Source organism: Balaenoptera physalus (genome assembly GCF_965194825.1).
Source record: "Balaenoptera physalus genome assembly, chromosome: 11".
NCBI classification, from domain to species: domain Eukaryota; kingdom Metazoa; phylum Chordata; class Mammalia; order Artiodactyla; family Balaenopteridae; genus Balaenoptera; species Balaenoptera physalus.
Window position 1 is genome coordinate 74,059,320 of NC_138896.1, and position 18,503 is coordinate 74,077,822.

The 18,503-nt window shown below is 38.6% G+C and overlaps 1 protein-coding gene across 5 annotated transcripts in view; it reads left to right on the plus strand.

Moving 5' to 3' along the window:
• LOC309638472 (IQ domain-containing protein F2-like) overlaps positions 1–18,503 on the plus strand; it is a 144,134-nt gene that overhangs the window by 111,958 nt on the left and 13,673 nt on the right. For 4 of the 5 annotated variants that reach the window (XM_082414553.1, XM_082414554.1, XM_082414556.1 and 1 more), the window contains exons 4-5: positions 10,761–10,847; positions 11,601–13,375. In XM_082414553.1, coding sequence (XP_082270679.1) covers positions 10,761–10,847; positions 11,601–11,984 — 471 coding nt within the window. In that variant the 3' untranslated portion in view covers positions 11,985–13,375. Of the gene's footprint in view, positions 1–10,760; positions 10,848–11,600; positions 13,376–18,503 lie in introns of those variants that run through there. The other variant, XR_014251129.1, reaches the window with a different exon arrangement.

Here is an 18,503-nt window from a genome sequence, read left to right on the forward strand (position 1 = left end):
GTAGTTCTACTTTTAGTTTTTTAAGGAAACTCCATACTGTTCTCCATAGTGGCTGTATCAATTTACATTCCCACCAACAGTGCAAGAGGGTTCCCTTTTCTCCACACCCTCTCCAGCATTTATTGTTTGTAGATTTTTTATAGGTTTTTTTTTTAACTTTGAATTTATTTTATTTGCTTTTTTATACAGCAGGTTCTTATTAGTTATCCATTTTATACATATTAGTGTATACATGTCAATCCCAATCTCCCAATTCATCACACCACCACCACCACCACACCCCACTGCTTTCCCCCCTTGGTGTCCATACATTTGTCCTCTACATCTGTGTCTCAATTTCTGCCCTGCAAACTGGTTCATCTGTACCATTTTTCTAGGTTCCACATATATGCATTAATATACGATATTTGTTTTTCTCTTTCTGACTTACTCTGTATGACAGTCTCTAGATTCAACCACATCTCTACAAATGACCCAATTTTGTTCCTTTCTATGGCTGAGTAATATTCCATTGTATATATATGTACCACATCTTCTTTATCCATTTGTCTGTCGATGGGCGTTTAGGTTGCTTCCATGACCTGGCTATTGTAAATAGTACTGCAATGAACATTGGGATGTGTGTGTCATTTTGAATTATGGTTTTCTCTTGGTATATGCCCAGTAGTGGGATTACTGGGTCATATGGTAATTCTATTTTTAGTTTTTTAAGGAACCTCCATACTGTTCTCCGTAGTGGCTGTATCACTTTACATTCCCATCAACAGTGCAAGAGGGTTCCCTTTTCTCCACACCCTCTCCAGCATTTGTTGTTTGTAGATTTTCTGATGATGCCCATTCTAACTGGTGTGATACCTCACTGTAGTTTTAATTTGCATTTCTCTAATAATTAGTGATGTTGAGCAGCTTTTCATGTGCTTCTTGGCCATCTGTATGTCTTCTTGGAGAAATGTCTATTTAGGTCTTCTGCCCATTTTTGGATTGGGTTGTTTGTTTTTTTAATATTGAGCTGCATGAGCTGTTTATATATTTTGGAGATTAATCCTTTGTCTGTTGATTTGTTTGCAAATATTTTCTCCCATTCTGAGGGTTGTCTTTTTGTCTTGTTTCTAATTTCCTTTGCTTTGCAAAAGCTTTTAAGTTTCATTAGGTCCCATTTGTTTATTTTTGTTTTTATTTCCATTTCTCTAGGAGGTGGATCAAAAAAGATCTTGCTGTGATTTATGTCAAAGAGTGTGCTTCCTATGTTTTCCTCTAAGAGTTTTATAGTGTCCGGTCTCACATTTAGGTCTCTAATCCATTTTGAGTTTATTTTTGTGTATGGTGTCAGGTAGTGTTCGAATTTCATTATTTTACATGTAGCTGTCCAGCTTTCCCAGCACCACTTATTGAAGAGACTGTCTTTTCTCTGTTATATATCCTTGCCTCCTTTGTCATAGATTAGTTGACCATAGGTGCGTGGGTTTATCTCTGGGCTTTCTATCCTGTTCCATTGATCTATATTTCTCTTTTTGTGCCAGTACCATATTGTCTTGATTACTGTAGCTTTGTAGTATAGTCTGAAGTCAGGGAGTCTGATTCCTCCAGCTCTGTTTTTTCCCCTCAAGACTGCTTTGGCTGTTCGGGGTCTTTTGTGTCTCCATACAGATTTTAAGATTTTTTGTTCTAGTTCTGTAAAAAAAAAATGCCATTGCTAATTTGATAGGGATTGCATTGAATCTGTAGTTTGCTTTGGGTAGTGTAGTCATTTTCACAGTATTGATTCTTCCAATCCAAGAACATGGTGTATTTCTTTGTTTGTATCATCTTTAATTTCTTTCATCAGTGTCTTATAGTTTTTTGCATACAGGTCTTTTGTCTCCCTAGGTAGGTTTATTCCTAGGTATTTTATTCTTTTTGTGGCAATGGTAAATGGGAGTGTTTCCTTAATTTCTCTTTCAGATTTTTCATCATTAGCGTATAGGAATGCAAGACATTTCTGTGCATTAATTTTGTACCCTGCAACTTTCCCAAATTCATTGATTAGCTCTAGTAGTTTTCTGGTGGCATTTTTAGGATTCTCTATGTATAGTATCATGTCATCTGCAAACAGTGACAGTTTTACTTCTTCATTTCCAATTTGGATTCCTTTTATTTCTTTTTCTTCTCTGATTGCCGTGGCTATGACTTCCAAAACTATGTTGAATAATAGTGGTTAGAGTGGACATCCTTGTCTTGTTCCTGATCTTAGAGGAAATGCTTACAGTTTTTCACCATTGAGAATGATGTTTGCTGTGGGTTTGTCGTATATAGTCTTTATTATGTTGAGGTAGGTTCCCTCTATGCCCACTTTCTGGAGAGTTTTTATCATATATGGGTGTTGAATTTTGTCAAAAGCATTTTCTGCATCTATGGAGATGATCATATGGTTTTTATTCTTCAATTTGTTAATATGGTGTATCACATTGATTGATTTGCATATATTGAAGAATCCTTGCATCCCTGGGATAAATCCCACTTGATCATGGTGTATGATCCTTTTAATGTGTTGCTGGATTCTGTTTGGTAGTATTTTGTTGAGGATTTTCGCATCTATATTCATCAGTGATATTGGTCTTTAATTTTCTTTTTTTTTAGTATCTTTGTCTGGTTTTGGTATCAGGGTGATGGTGGCCTCATAGAATGAGTTTGGGAGTGTTCCTTCCTCTGCAATTTTTTGGAAGAGTTTGAGAAGGATGGGTGTTAACTCTTCTCTAAATGTTTGATAGAATTTACCTGTGAAGCCATCTGGTCCTGGACTTTTGTTTGTTGGAAGATTTTTAATCACAGTTTCAATTTCAGTGCTTGTGATTGGTCTGTTCATATTTTCTATTTCTTCCTGGTTCAGTCTTAGAAGGTTACACCTTTCTAAGAATTTGTCCATTTCTTCCAGGTTGTCCATTTTATTGGCATAGAGTTGCTTGTAGAAGTCTCTTAGGATGCTTTGTATTTCTGCGGTGTCTGTTGTAACTTCTCCTTTTTCATTTCTGATTTTATTGATTTGAGTCCTCTCCCTCTTTTTCTTGATGAGTCTGGCTAATGGCTTATCAATTTTGTTTATCTTCTCAAAGAATCAGCTTTTAGTTTTATTGATCTTTGCTATTGTTTTCTTTGTTTCTATTTCATTTATTTCCACTCTGATCTTTATGATTTCTTTCCTTCTGCTAACTTTGGGTTTTGTTTGTTCTTCTTTCTCTAGTTCCTTTTGGTGTAAGGTTAGATTGTTTGAGATTTTTCTTGTTTCTTTAGTTAAGCTTGTATTGCTATAAACTTCCCTCTTAGAACTGTTTTTGCTGCATCCCATGGGTTTTGGATCGTCGTGTTTTCATTGTCATTTGTCTCTAGGTATTTTTTGATTTCTGCTTTGATTTCTTCAGTGATCTCTTGGTTATTTAGTAACATATTGTTTAGCCTCCATGTGTTTGTGTTTTTTATGGTTTTTTTTCCCTGTAATTGATTTCTAATCTCATAGCGTTGTGGTCAGAAAAGGTACTTGGTATGATTTCAATTTTCTTAAATTTACTGAGGCTTGATTTGTGACCCAAGATGTGATCTATCCTGGAGAATGTTCCGTGCGCACTTGAGAAGAAAGTGTAATCTGTTTTGGGATGGAATGTCCTATAAATATCAATTAAATCTATCTGGTCTATTATGTCATTTAAAGCTTGTGTTTCCTTATGAATTTTCTGTTTGGATGATCTGTCCATTGGTGTAAGTGAGGTGTTAAAGTCCCCCACTATTATTGTGTTACTGTCAATTTCCTCTTTTATAGCTGTTAGCAGTTGCCTTATGTATTGAGGTGTTCCTATGTTGCGTGAATATATATTTATAATTTTTATATCTTCTTCTTGGATTGATCCCTTGATCATTATGTAGTGTCCTTCCTTGTCTCTTGAAACATTCTGTATTTTAAAGTCTATTTTATCTGATATGAGTATTGCTACTCCAGCTTTCTTTTGATTTCCATTTGCATGGAATATCTTTTTCCATCCCCTCACTTTCAGTCTGAATGTGTCCCTAGGTCTGAAGTGGGTCTCTTGTAGACAGCATATATATGGGCCTTGTTTTTGTATCCATTCAGCAAGCCTGTGTCTTTTGTTTGGAGCATTTAATCCATTCACGTTTAAGGTAATTATCGATATGTATGTTCCTATGACCATTTTCTTAATTGTTTTGGGTTTGTTTTTGTAGGTCCTTTTCTTCTCTTGTGTTTCCCACTTAGAGAAGTTCCTTTAGCATTTGTTGTAGAACTGGTTTGGTGGTGCTGAATTCTCTTAGCTTTTGCTTGTCTGTAAAGCTTTTGATTTCTCCATCGAATCTGAATGAGATCCTTGCTGGGTAGAGTAATCTTGGTTGTAGGTTCTTCCCTTTCATCACTTTAAATATGTCATGCCACTCCCTTCTGCCTTGTAGAGTTTCTGCTGAGAAATCAGCTGTTAACCTTATGGGAGTTCCCTTGTATGTTATTTGTCATTTTTCCCTTGCTGCTTTCAGTCATTTTTCTTTGTCTTTAATTTTTACCAGTTTGATTAGTCTGGGTTTTGGCATGTTTCTCCTTGGGTTTATCCTGTATGGGACTCTCTGTGCTTCCTGGACTTGGGTGGCTATTTCCTTTCCCATGTTAGGGAAGTTTTCAACTATAATCTCTTCAAATATTTTCTCGGGTCCTTTTTCTCTCTCTTCTCCTTCTGGGACCCCTATAATGCGAATGTTGTTGCATTTAATGTTGTCCCAGAGGTCTCTTAGGCTGTCTTCATTTCTTTTCATTGTTTTTTCTTTATTCTGTTCCATGGCAGTGAATTCCACCATTCTTTCTTCCAGGTCACTTATCCGTTCTTCTGCCTTCGTTATTCTGCTATTGATTCTCTCTAGTGTATTTTTCATTTCAGTTATTGTATTGGTCATCTCTGTTTGTTTGTTCTTTAATTCTTCTAAGTCTTTGTTAAACATTTCTTGCATCTTCTCAATCTTTGCCTCCATTCTTTTTCCAAGGTCCCGGATCATCTTCACTATCATTTTTCTGAATTCTTTTTCTGGAAGGTTGCCTATCTCAACTTCATTTAGTTGTTTTTCTGCGGTTTTATCTTGTTCCTTCATTTGGTACATAGCCCTCTGCCTTTTCATCTTGTCTATCTTTCTGTTAATGTGGTTTTCGTTCCACAGGCTGCAGGATTGTATTGTTTGTAGATTTTTTGATGATGGCCATTCTGACTGGAGTGAGGTGATAACCTCATTGTAGTTTTGATTTGCATTTCTCTAATGATTACTGATGTTGAGCATCCTTTCATGTATTTGTCGGCAATCTGTATATCTTCTTTGGAGAAATGTCTATTTAGGTCTTCTGTCCATTTTTGGATTGGGTTGTTTGTTTTTTTGATATTGAGCTGCATGAGCTGCTTCTAAATTTTGGAGCTTAATCTTTTGTCAGTTTCTTCAATTGCAAATATTTTCTCCCATTCTGAGAGTTGTCTTTTCGTCTTGTTTAGGTTTTCCTTTGCTTTGCAAAACGTTTTAAGTTTCACTAGGTCCCATTTGTTTACTTTTGTTTTTATTTCCATTTCTCTAGGAAGTGGGTCAAGAAGGATCTTGCTGTGATTTATGTCATAGAGTGTTCTGCCTATGTTTTCATCTAAGAGTTTTATAGTGTCTGGCCTTACATTTAGTTAGACCAGATAGACTTAATTGATATTTATAGGACATTCCATCTGAAAGCAGCAGAATACACTTTCTTCTCAAGTGCACACAGAACATTCTCCTGGATAGATCACATCTTGGGTCACAAATCAAACCTCAGTAAATTTAAGAAAATTGAAATCATATCATGCATCTTTTCCAACCCAAACGCTATGAGATTAGAAATCAATTACAGGGAAAAAAAACTGTAAAAAACACAAACACATGGAAGCTAAACAATATGCTACTAAATAACCAATGGATCACTGAAGAAATCAAAGAGGAAATAAAAAATACCTAGAAACACATGACAATGAAAACACGATGACCCAAAACCTATGGGATGCAGCAAAAGCAGTTCTAAGAGGGAACTTTATAGCAATGCAATCTTACCTCAAGAAACAAGAAAATGTCAAATAAACAACCTAACCTTACACCTAAAGGAACTAGAGAAAGAAGAACAAACAAAACCCAAAGTTAGTAGAAGGAAAGAAATCATAAAGATCAGAGCAGAAATAAATGATAGAGACAAAGAAAACAATAAAAAAAAAAGACTGGTGAAACTAAAAGCTGGTTCTTTCATAAGATAAACAAAATTGATAAACCTTTAGCCATACTCATCAAGAAAAGAAGGGCGAGTACTCAAATCAATAAAATTAAAAATGAAAAAGAAGTTACAACTGACACCACAGAAATACAAAGGATCATAAGAGACTACTACAAGCAATTATATGCCAATAAAATGGACAACCTGGAAGAAATGGACAAATTCTTAGAAAGGTACAGCCTTCCAAGACTGAACCAGGAAGAAATAGAAAATAGGAACAGACCAATCACAAGTAATGAAATTGAAACTGATTAAAAATCTTCCAACAACAAAAGTCCAGGACCAGATGGCTTCACAGGTAAATTCTATCAAACATTTAGAGAAGAGCTAGCACCTATCCTTCTCAAACTCTTCCAAAAAATTGCAGAGAAAGGAACACTCCCAAGCTCATTCTACGAGACCACTATCACACTGATACCAAAACCAGACAAAGATATCACAAAAAAAGAAAATTACAGGCCAATATCACTGACGAACATAGACACAAAAATCCTCAACAAAATACTAGCAAACAGAATCCAGCAACACATCAAAAGGATCATACACCATGATCAAGTGGGATTTATCCCAGGGATGCAAGGATTCTTCAATATATGCAAATCAATCAATGTGATACACCATATTAACAAATTGAAGAATAAAAACCATATGATCATCTCCATAGATGCAGAAAAAGCTTTTAACAAAATTCAACACCCATGTATGATAAAAACTCTCCAGAAAGTGGGCATAGAGGGAACCTACCTCAACATAATAAAGGCCATATACAACAAACCCACAGCAAACATCGTTCTCAATGGTGAAAAACTGAAAGCATTTCCTCTAAGATCAGGAACAAGACAAGGATGTCCCCTCTCACCACTATTATTCAACATTGTTTTGGAAGTCCTAGCTAGGGCCATCAGAGAAGAAAAAGAAATAAAAGGAATACAAATTGGAAAAGAAGAAGTAAAACTGTCACTGTTTGCAGATGACATGATACTATACGTAGATAATCCTACAGATGCTACCAGAAAACTACTAGAGCTAATCAATGAATTTGGTAAAGTAGCAGGATACAAAATTAATGCACAGAAATCTCTTGCATTCCTATACACTAATGATGAAAAATCTGAAAGTGAAATTAAGAAAACACTCCCATTTACCATTGCAACAAAAAGAATAAAATACCTAGGAATAAACCTACTTAAGGAGACAAAAGACCTGTACTCAGAAAAGTATAAGACACTGATGAAAGATATCAAAGATGACACAAACAGATGGAGAGATATACCATGTTCTTGGATTGGAAGAATCAATATTGTGAAAATGACTATACTACCCAAAGCAATCTACAGATTCAGTGCAATCCCTATCAAATTACCAGTGGCATTTTTCACAGAATTAGAACAAAAAATTTTACAATTTGTATGGAAACAAAAAAGACCCCGAATAGCCAAAGCAATCTTGAGAAAGAAAAATGGAACTGGAGGAATCAGGCTCCCTGACTTCAGAGTATACTATGAAGCTACAGTAATCAAACCAGTATGGTACAGGCACAAAAACAGAAATATAGATCAATGGAACAGGATGGAAAGCCCAGAGATAAACCCATACACTTTTGGTCACCTAATCTATGACAAAGGAGGCAAGAATATACCATGGAGAAAAGACAGTTTCTTCAATAGGTGGTGCTGGGAAAATAAGACAGCTACATGTAAAAGAATGAAATTAGAACACTCCCTACACCATACACAAAAATAAACTCAAAATGGATTAAAGGCCTAAATGTAAGGCCAGACTCTATAATACTTTTAGAGGAAAACATAGGCAGAACACTCTTTGACATAAATCACAGCAAGATCTTTTTTGATCCACCTCCTAGAGTGATGAAAATAAAAAACAAAAAAAAATAAATGGCATCTAATTAAACTTAAAATCTTTTGCACAGCAAAGGAAAGCATAAACAAAACAAAAAGACAACCTTCAGAATGGGAGAGAATATTTGCAAATGAAGCAACCAACAAGGGATTAATCTCCAAAATATACAAACAACTTGTGCAGCTTAATATCAAAAAAACAAGTAACCCAATCAAAAAATGGGCAGAAGATCTAAATAGACATTTCTACAAAGAAGACATACAGGTGGCCAAAAAGCACATGAAAAGATGCTCAACATCACTAATTATTAGAGGAATGCAAATCAAAACTACAATGAGGTATCACCTCACACCAGTCAGAATGACCATCATCAAAAAATCTACAAACAATAAATGCTGGAGAGGGTGTGGAGAAAAGGGAACCCTCCTACACTTTTGGTGGGAATGTAAATTGGTGCAGTCACTATGGAGAACAGTATGGATTTTCCTTAAAAAACTAAAAATAGAACTACCATATGACCCAGCAATCCCACACCTAGACATATACCCAGAGAAAACCATAGTTCAAAAAGATACATGCAAGGACTTCCCTGGCGGTTGAGTGGTTAAGACTTTGCCTTCCAATGTAGGGGGTGTGGGTTCGATCCCTGGTCAGGGAGCTAAGATCCCACACGCCTCGCAGCCAAAAAACCGAAACATAAAACAGAAGCAATATTGTAACAAATTCAATAAAGACTTTAACAATGGTCCACATCAAAAAAATCTTTTAAATAAAAAAGATACATGTACGCAACTGTTCATTGCAGTACTGTTTACAATAGCGAGGACATGGAAGCAACCTAAATGTCCATCAACAGAGGAATGGATAAAGAAGATATGGTACATATATACAATGGAATATTACTCAGCCATAAAAAAAACCAAAATAATGCCATTTGCAGCAACATGGATGGACCTAGAGATTGTCATACTGAGTGAAGTAAGTCAGACACAGAAAGACAAATATCATATGATATCGCTTATATGTGGAATCTTAAAAAAAGGGGGTAAAAGTCACAGATGTAGAAAACAAACTTATGGTTACCAGGGGATAAGGGGGAGGGGAGGATAAATTGGGAGATTGGGACTGACATATACACACGACTATATATAAAATAGATAATAAGGACCTACTGCATAGCACAGGGAACTCTACTCAATACTCTGTGATGGCCTATATGGGAAAAGAATCTTAAAAAAAAAAAAGGAGTGGGTATATATATATGTATAACTGATTCACTTTGCTGTACACCTGAAAGTAACACAACATTGTAAATCAACTATACTCCAATAAAAATTTTTTTAAAAAGAAATTCTCTGCTTAGAAATAATCATAGTAATAAATAACTCAGGCAATAAACATTAAGAAATGCTAATCTGAAGGTGTGACCAAGATGGTGAAGTAGGAAGACCCTGTGCTCACCTCCTCCCACAAGAATACCAAAATTACAACTATTTACAAAGCAACTATCTATGAGAATGACCTAAAGACTGGCAGAAACGATTTTCCACAACTAAAGATATGAAGAAGGAACCACAACGAGATGGGTGGGAGGAGTGGAGTCAGTATAGTCAAGACCCACACCCCAGGGTGACAACCCACAAACAAAAGGATAATAATGATTACGGAGGTTCTCCCCAAGGAGTGAGGGGCCTGAGCCCCACACTGGGCTCCTTCGCCTAGGGATCCTGCACCGGGATGATGAGCCCCCAGAATTTCTGGCTTTGAAGTCCAGCGGGGCTTGTGTGGGGGAAAGCTGGAGGGCTGTGGGAAACAGAGACTGTTCTTAAAGGGCTCACGAAAAATCTCACATGCTCTGAGACCCCGCGCAGAGGCAGTAATTTGAAAGTAATTTGAAAAATATCAGCTTTTAAATTTATCTTCCACAACTCATTTTTGTTTTCTATTTAATTTTAAGCTTTTTTAAAAGAATTTTACTGCTTTCTAGATTCATCTAGTCTCTCTAGTTTCCTATGGCGCACTGAGGTACTGAAACTTGAATCCAGGGAAGACAGGAAGTGCTAAGTATGAGGGGACACTAGAGAGCTGTATGGAGCTATCCTGCCATGGTCCCTCCTGCCCTCCTGTGTGACTGATAATGAGAAAGGATGTGGATGGGCCTCACTGGAGGAACGGCACCCAAGTGCCCTATCTTTCCACTCTGAGTTCAGATACGTCTCTGACAGAAGGGAAGTGGACAGGTAATACAAGTTCCCATGGAGCTTGTTTGTGAGGAAGACTCAACTTAGGTGGCATATATCCTAATCCTGATGTCATAAAGCAATTGTTAACTCATAGCTCTCCCCCTCATATTACTCATGTCAGACCTTGGGAAGTGGAGAAATAAAGGAACCATCTAGAGACAAGCCATGGGGGTTCGATTTTGTGTAAGAGACATGGCCATATCCACTAGGCAGGCTTGAGGGTGGGTGGGAATCACTCTGGACTTCACAGCTTTTGGGAAAAAAGAGGATGCTGAGGCAGGGGTATCTTTGTGCAGAGCCATAGAGAGAAACAGTACTCTTAGCTCATTCATTCATTTCCCGTTTAATTCTCATGACAGACAGACGGCAATTTAATTTTAATTGTGGTTGAGGATTCCGAAGAAGAAATTAGGTTGAAGCAGAAGCAGCAGCAGCAGAAAAAAGAGGTAGGTAAAATCTCCATATAATTAAGATATCCAGAACATTTATGTCAGTGTCATGAGGGTGTGGAATTGTGCCTCTTAGGGATCCAGAGTTTAAAGTAATCAGGAGTCAATTCAATACTGGCTTATTTTTCCTCCACTTCCTTCTCAGCATGAACTCTGGGTCTGGGTTTGACTGTGACATGAAGAGTGAATAGAGAGAAGGAAAGCCATCAAGAAATGCATGAGCTGGGAGATGAGGATGTGAGGACTCTGAATTAGAAAGTAGAATGTTCACAGTATGGGGAGGCTGGGAGTAGAATATGTGATGAGGGTGTTAAAAACTCACCGCCATATTGAAATACACTGTTGTGGCAGAAAGAAATCAGCCAATGGGACTAGAATTAGCAGAGAATACCAGGCAAAAGCATTATGAGGCCAAACCTCCCAAACCCAATAAGCACTGAAGAGATAGAGTATAACTAAGTCCCTCACAGTCCTAATGCACCCTCCTAGTTACTAATGGTTTTTCTCTTGATCCATGCACCTGTGAGGTAGTCAAGAGGAGGATGCTATGACCTGAGGGCAAGGTGTTGTGTCCGTATTGGCAGAGGAGGACTCACCACCCGGGACTTCTGCCTCTTAGTCAGTGTCCTGCTAATCCCCTGGAGTCTCCAAAGAAGGGCTGACTGTTAAAAGAATCTAGGCCCTTTCCAGGAATATCCTAGAAGTTGGTGGCAGGAAGTTCCCTGAGTGGTCTCTCTTATCTCTGCCTAGAAAAATATAAAAGAAAGAATAAAAGCAGCCAAGAAGATCCAGGCCTGGTGGCGTGGCACCCTAGTACGCCAGACATTGTTACACGCAGCCCTCAGGGCCTGGATCATTCAGTGCTGGTGGAGACTGACAATGGACAGGCTGCGGCAGAAGAAGCGGAGGGCAGCCCTGATTTCCTACGCACACACAGAGAGGGCAGTGGTCAAGCTCCAGTCTTTGGTCCGTATGTGGCGCATCCACTGGCGATACTGCCAGGTGCTCAACGCCATTTACATCATCCAGTACCACTGGCAATGCCACAACTGCCAGACCTGTGCTCTTCTCCGGGGCCACTGTGTAGTCACAGCCACTCACCTGCAGTTCCACATTGAAATCATCAACCCCTAAGGGATGGCAAGAAGCGGCACTGTCTCCTGTCCTCAGTAAAGGTCTAACCTGATCTGGTATGTCTCATCGTCTCCCACCAGCTAATGGAAATTTTAGGACTTAAGCCATGCTGCCTCCTCTTCTCCCTGGGAAAGAACTTTAGTGAGGTTTTCCCCTTGTGCCCATGAACCCTGTTCTGGACTGACAATTCCATATGCTACTTACTTAGTTGTCAAAACAGAAACCGAGGTCCTAGTCTAATATAACAGAGCCAGAAGTCCAAGTTCCCATCCCCAGCCCCATTCCTTTCTTCTCACCGGGAATCTGCGAGACAGGTGAGCTACATCTTCCTGAAGACTTTGGGTACCTCTGCACATGAGAACAGACAGTGAGGGTCTTCTCTTTCCGCCTGCAGTTGGGGATTGACTAGGATCTCAGATGCCTCAGACAAGGTATCTTTGGCAATCACCTAGTGAAAAGGCCAGCATGTGGCTGAGTCTTCTGGTAGCAGTGCAGTGCAGCCCCAGGTAAAGGACAGGAGGCCGGCCTTAGTGATAGATGTGACTGGGCATGCTGACGAGCAGGTGATGACCCTGGGGACTGGTAGAAAACAGGAGTTTGTGGCACTTCAACTCCATCTTCACAATTCCCTTACCAGAACTCCTCTCCCTGAGGGCTGTGTAGCAAACAGGGCTCCCCCTGATATTACCCCCATCCCTACTCTTGTCTCCATTCTCACTCCCATGGTCATACTAAAGCAGTGCTATACTCAGTAGCAATTTCTGTGATGATGGAAATGTTCTGTATCAGTGCTGTCCAATGTGGTAGCCACTAGCCACACATGGCTGTGGAGCACTTGAAATGTCCCTGGTGCAACTAAAGAATTGAATTTTAAATTTTATTTAAATTAATTTATGTTTAAATAGCCACATATGGCTAGTGGCTATTCCATTGAATACTGTGGCTCTGGACCTTACCATTACCAATCAGTGTACTGTTGCCCAAATTGCTTTTTCTAGAGTTCCATTCTCTTTTTACTTTATTCTCTCCTTCCAGTTCACCTTTCAAATACCCCTAATAGAATGTTTCTTCAGATGTGATAAGGTCTTCCAATCTATTGACCCTACCAATTTTTTTTACAGCCATCACCCCTGACAAACCCTTGTATCTTTCTTTACCCAGTTCAGATTCTATACTTAATTATTGTAATCTCTCCCCTGAACAACTTGACTTCTCTTGGCCCTCTCTCTGCAAATGTGTGTGGGATGAACTTAATTATCTACCTGCTCTGTGCCTGCAGAAGAGTGGCATGGCTAGAGCAAAACAACCATAAGGCATGGTCTCGGTTCGTATTCATGACTGCAAATCTCCATTGGACAAATTTCCCAATAAATTTCTCTGGTGTGTTTGCATTTCTTTTTTCTGAATTGAATAATTCATACCACCTCCTCTCCAAATGCCCAATTCTACTTCTCCCCTTGAACTCCATAATGATGATATATGTCACCACACACTTAACGGAAGAAATGGAAGCAGACTGGACCTCCATCTTCCTACCACCTCATTCTCCATCCCAGCTCCGTCTGGACCACACTTGCTGCCTTCCCTCCAGTTGAAATAAATGAAGGGTCTTTGATCCCGTCAAAGGTTAACTCCTCCATTATCCTGCTGCCATCTCAAGGTGTTTGATCCTGCATTCATAACCCCACTATCCAAATTATCAATGTCTACCTCTTCCATCTTTAAAAAATACGATCTTAATCAATTTCTTTTCCAGTTCTCTGTTTCTCCTCATAGCAAATCATGCCATCACTGTTTCCACTTCTGTTCCTACTATTTTCTCTTCAGCCCATTCCAATCAGGCTTCGACTCCTCTTACTTCACTGACACTGCACTCATCAACATCACCAACATTCCAACTGACCAAATCCAATGGTTATTTCTCCGTTCTTATGCATTCTCTCTACATTAGGCTACAGAGTTAATTACTCCCTTCTTATTGAAATACATAATTTTTTAAAGGCAAACAACAAAAATCATACTACTTAATCTGTAATACTTTAATATATATCTTTAATAGATGAGACCTTTGTAAAAATATAACCTCAATATTATCATATCTATCAACAGCCACAATAATTCATAGAATATATATGTAATATCATATATCTTAATATCATAGAATATATATGTGCCTAATAACTGAACTTCAAGATACATAAAGTAGAATTCCCTTGTGCCCCTTTGTGGTCACCCACTACTCTCCACCAAACCCTAGCAACCACTGGTCTGTAATATGTACGTATTGTTTTCCCTTTTCCAGAATGTCATATAGAAGGAATAATAATTTGTAGCCTTTTGAGTCTGGCTTCTTTCATTTAGCATAATGTGTCTGAGACCTGTGATGTTGTGGGTACTCATTTGTTTTAATTGCTGAGTGGTATTCCATTGTATGGATGTTATCAGAAATTTTTACCAGTTGAAGGGTCTTGGAGTTGTTTCCAGTTTTGGGTGATTACAAATTAATCTGCTATGTATATTTGTGTGTTTTTTTGTGTGAACCTAAGTTTTGCACTTTATTTGGTTAAAAACCTAGGAGTGAGAGCTTCCAATTATGGTACAAGATGGTGTCAACTAATTTTCCCTTCTCCTCCCCTCTAAATACAAACTAAATACTCTGAAAATAATTCAACAATCATAAAAGGACTCTGAAATATGGAGAGATGGCGGATCATCTAGGAGTCTCAAGATTTTAAAAGGTACACCTAGATGAATTCTTGTTTTATCTGTCATACATCTCAGACTGGACACCAGATATGTCTGCAACCTAGAACCAACAACAGGCATAGGGAAAGCTAAACAAAACAAACAAAACAAGAAAAGCATGCTCTCTCTGGTCAAAAGAAGGGGAAGCCCAGCAGAGACTAAGCAGGGAGACCCATGCCTAGTGGCAACAGCAGACTGAATTGCCTACGGTACCCTTATAAGCCAACCCATCCCGTGCCCCACACGCACTGGCAGCAACAGGCATGATCTGCTCACAACAGCAGCAAGAGTGGAACCCAGGCTTATCCACCCACTCCACACCCCACATCCGCTAGCAATGGTGACCCAGTCTGTCCTCAGCAGCAGTAAAAGCAGAACCCATGTGGGCCAACCCACTTCATTTCTCATCTGCTAACAGAAGCAGGCTTGATCTACCCACAGCAGCAACAGCAGAACCTGAGCAGATCAACCCATCTCCTACCCCAAACTAAATGGTGGGAGAGAGGGGATCCTCCTGTACCTCAGCTCCAACAGGCCTAGTATCTCCTGGCCTTCAGTCAGTGGCAGAGGCAATCCAGACTAGCAGCCCCTGGCCATCCAGCCAGCCACAGAAGAAGATCCAGAACAGGAACTTCCTGGCCCTCCACCCAACAGCAAAATGCAGTCCAGGTATCCCTTCTCTCCTCCAGTGGCACCAGCAGAGACAGAGTGGGAAACCCACTGGCACCAGGTGGCCAGTGAACAGGCCAGGGTATTGCTCTGTACCTCAGAAGTCCAACTTCCTAAACCCTCCATCTAATGGCAAGAGGGAACCCAGGAAAATGGCTTCTACCTTGTAGGTGGCACCAGAAGGGATCCAGTGGAACCAAAAGAATAAAGCAGACCAGAATTGCATTGAAAGAGCCCAGAAAAGAAAATTCTCATTGGAAACAGGGCCCACAAAAGTAAGCCAGCATCTACATACTAAACCTAAATAGGATGCTGCCTTCTAGAATAGAAGATTTAAATAGCATCGAGAGCCTCCTAATATAATATCCAAAATGTCCAGCATACAACAGAAAATCACTCGTCATACCAAGAACCAATAAAAGTATGATGTTAGATGTGGATTCTCTTTATCAAGTTAAAGTTAGGTAGTTCCCTCTATTCCTAACTTGCTAAGAGTTTCCTTTTTATCATGAATGGGTGTTGGATTTTGTCAAATGGTTTTTCTGTTTCTGACTATATATAGTCATATGATTTTTCTTCTTTAGCCTGTTGATATGGTGGATTGATTAATTTTTGAATGTTTGAAGTAGCCTTGCTTACCTGGAATAAATTTCTACTTGGTGCTACTGTATAATTTCTTTTGTACCTTGCTGGGTTTGATTTTTACCTCTAAGTTCCTGAGAGATACTAATCTACACTTTTTAAAAAATTCCCTTTGTCCGATTTTGATATCAAGGTAATACTGACCTCATAAAAATTGGGAGCATTCTCTCCTTTTCTATTTCCTGGAAGACATTATATAAAATTGGTGTGAAAATTCTTCTTTAAATATTTTGTAAAAATTCTTTAGTGAAGCCATCTGGGCCTGGAGATCTCTTTTTAGAGAGCTTTTGAATTACAAATTCAATTTCTTTAATGGCCAAGGGACTATTCAGGTACCTGTTTCGTCTGATTGGGTTGGTATTGTGTAACTTTCAAACAGTTGATCAATTTGTTTTAAGTTGTTGAATTTATGAGAATAAATTTGCTCATAGTGTGTTCCCTTATGCTTTTTTAATATTTTATTTTTTTTAATACAGCAGGTTTTTATTAGTTATCCATTTTATACATTTTAGTGTATATATGTCAATCCCAATCTCCCAATTCATCCCACCACCACCACCACCCCCCAATTTCCCCCCTTGGTTCCATACATTTGTTCTGTACATCTGTATCTCTATTTCTGCCTTGCACACCAGTTCATCTGTAGCATTTTTCTAGATTCCACATATATGCGTTAATATACGATATTTGTTTTTCTCTTTCTGACTTACTTCACTCTGTATGACAGTCTCTGTGTCCATCAATGTCTCTACAAATGACCCAATTTTGTTCCTTTTTATGGCTGAGTAATATTCCATTGTATATATGTACCACATCTTTATCCATTCGTCTGTCGACGGGCGTTTAGGTTGCTTCCATGGCCTGGCTATTGTAAATAGTGCTGCAATGAACATTGTGGTACATGACTCTTTTTTTTTTTTTTTTAAGTCAGTGATTTTTTTTTTTTAATTTATTTATTTATGGCTGTGTTGGGTCTTCGTTTCTGTGTGAGGGCTTTCTCTAGTTGCGGCAAGTGGGGGCCACTCTTCATCGCGGTGCGCAGGCCTCTCATTATCGCAGCCTCTCTTGTTGCGGAGCACAGGCTCCAGATGTGCAGGCTCAGTAGTTGTGGCTCACGGGCGTAGTTGCTCTGCGGCATGTGGGATCTTCCCAGACCAGGGCTCGAACGCGTGTGCCCTGCATTGGCAGGCAGATTCTCAACCACTGCGCCACCAGGGAAGCCCTGGTAGATGACTCTTTTTGAATTATGGTTTTCTCTGGGTATATGCCCAGTAGTGGGATTACTGGGTCATATGGTAATTCTATTTTTAGTTTTTTAAGGAACCTCCATACTGTTCTCCATAGTGGCTGTATCAATTTACATTCCCACTAACAGTGCAAGAGGGTTCCCTTTTCTCCACACCCTCTCCAGCATTTGTTGTTTGTAGATTTTCTGATGATGGTCATTCTGACTGGTGTGAGGTGATACCTCATTGTAGTTTTGATTTGCATTTCTTTGTTCCCTTATGCTTTTAATGGCTGCCAGATCTATAGTGGGGGGAATGGGAGAAAGTCTAGGCAAAAAGTTCTTAGACTTGACTGCAAACGTACAATCCATAAAAGGAAAATTGATACATTAGACTTGATCAAATTTAAAACTTTTGCTCTATGAAAGACCCTGTTAAGAGAATGAAAAGACAAGTTGCATGACAGGAGAAAATATTTGCAAACCATATATTTGATGGACTTGTATCTAGAATATATTTTTATCATTTTTCCAGTTTTATTGAGGTGTAATTACAAATAAAAATTGTATATATTTAAGTTGTACAACATGATGGTTTGATATATGTATACATTGTGAAATGATTACCACAATCAAGTTAACACATCCATTACCTCACAGTTACCTTTTCTTTAAAACAAGAACCCTTAAAAACCACTCTCAGCAAATTTCAAGTATACAGTTCAATATTATTATTATATTCACCATGCTGTCCATTAGATCCCCAAACTTATCGTATAACTGAAAGTTTTTACCATTTAATAAACAGCCCCCCATTTCCCCCACCTCCCAGCCCCTAGTAACCACTGTTCAACTCTGTTAGATTCCACTTTGTGAGATTGTACAGTATTTGTCTTTCTCTGTTGGGCTTATTTTACTTATGTCCTCCATAAGGTCCTCCAGGTTCATCTATGTTGTCACAAATGTAAGGATTTCTTTCTCTTTTTATGGCTGAAAAATATTTCATTTTATATGTGTATCCATTCTTCCTTTGATAGAAAGAGGGTATTTCCATAGCTTGGCTATTATGAATAATGCTACAGTAAACATGAGAATGCAGATATCTCTTTGATAAAGTGATTTTATTTCCTTTGGATATATACCCAGAAGTAGGATTGCTAGATCATATGGTAGTTTTATTTTGAATGTGTTGAGGAACCTCCATACTGATTAACATAATGACTGTACCAACTTACATC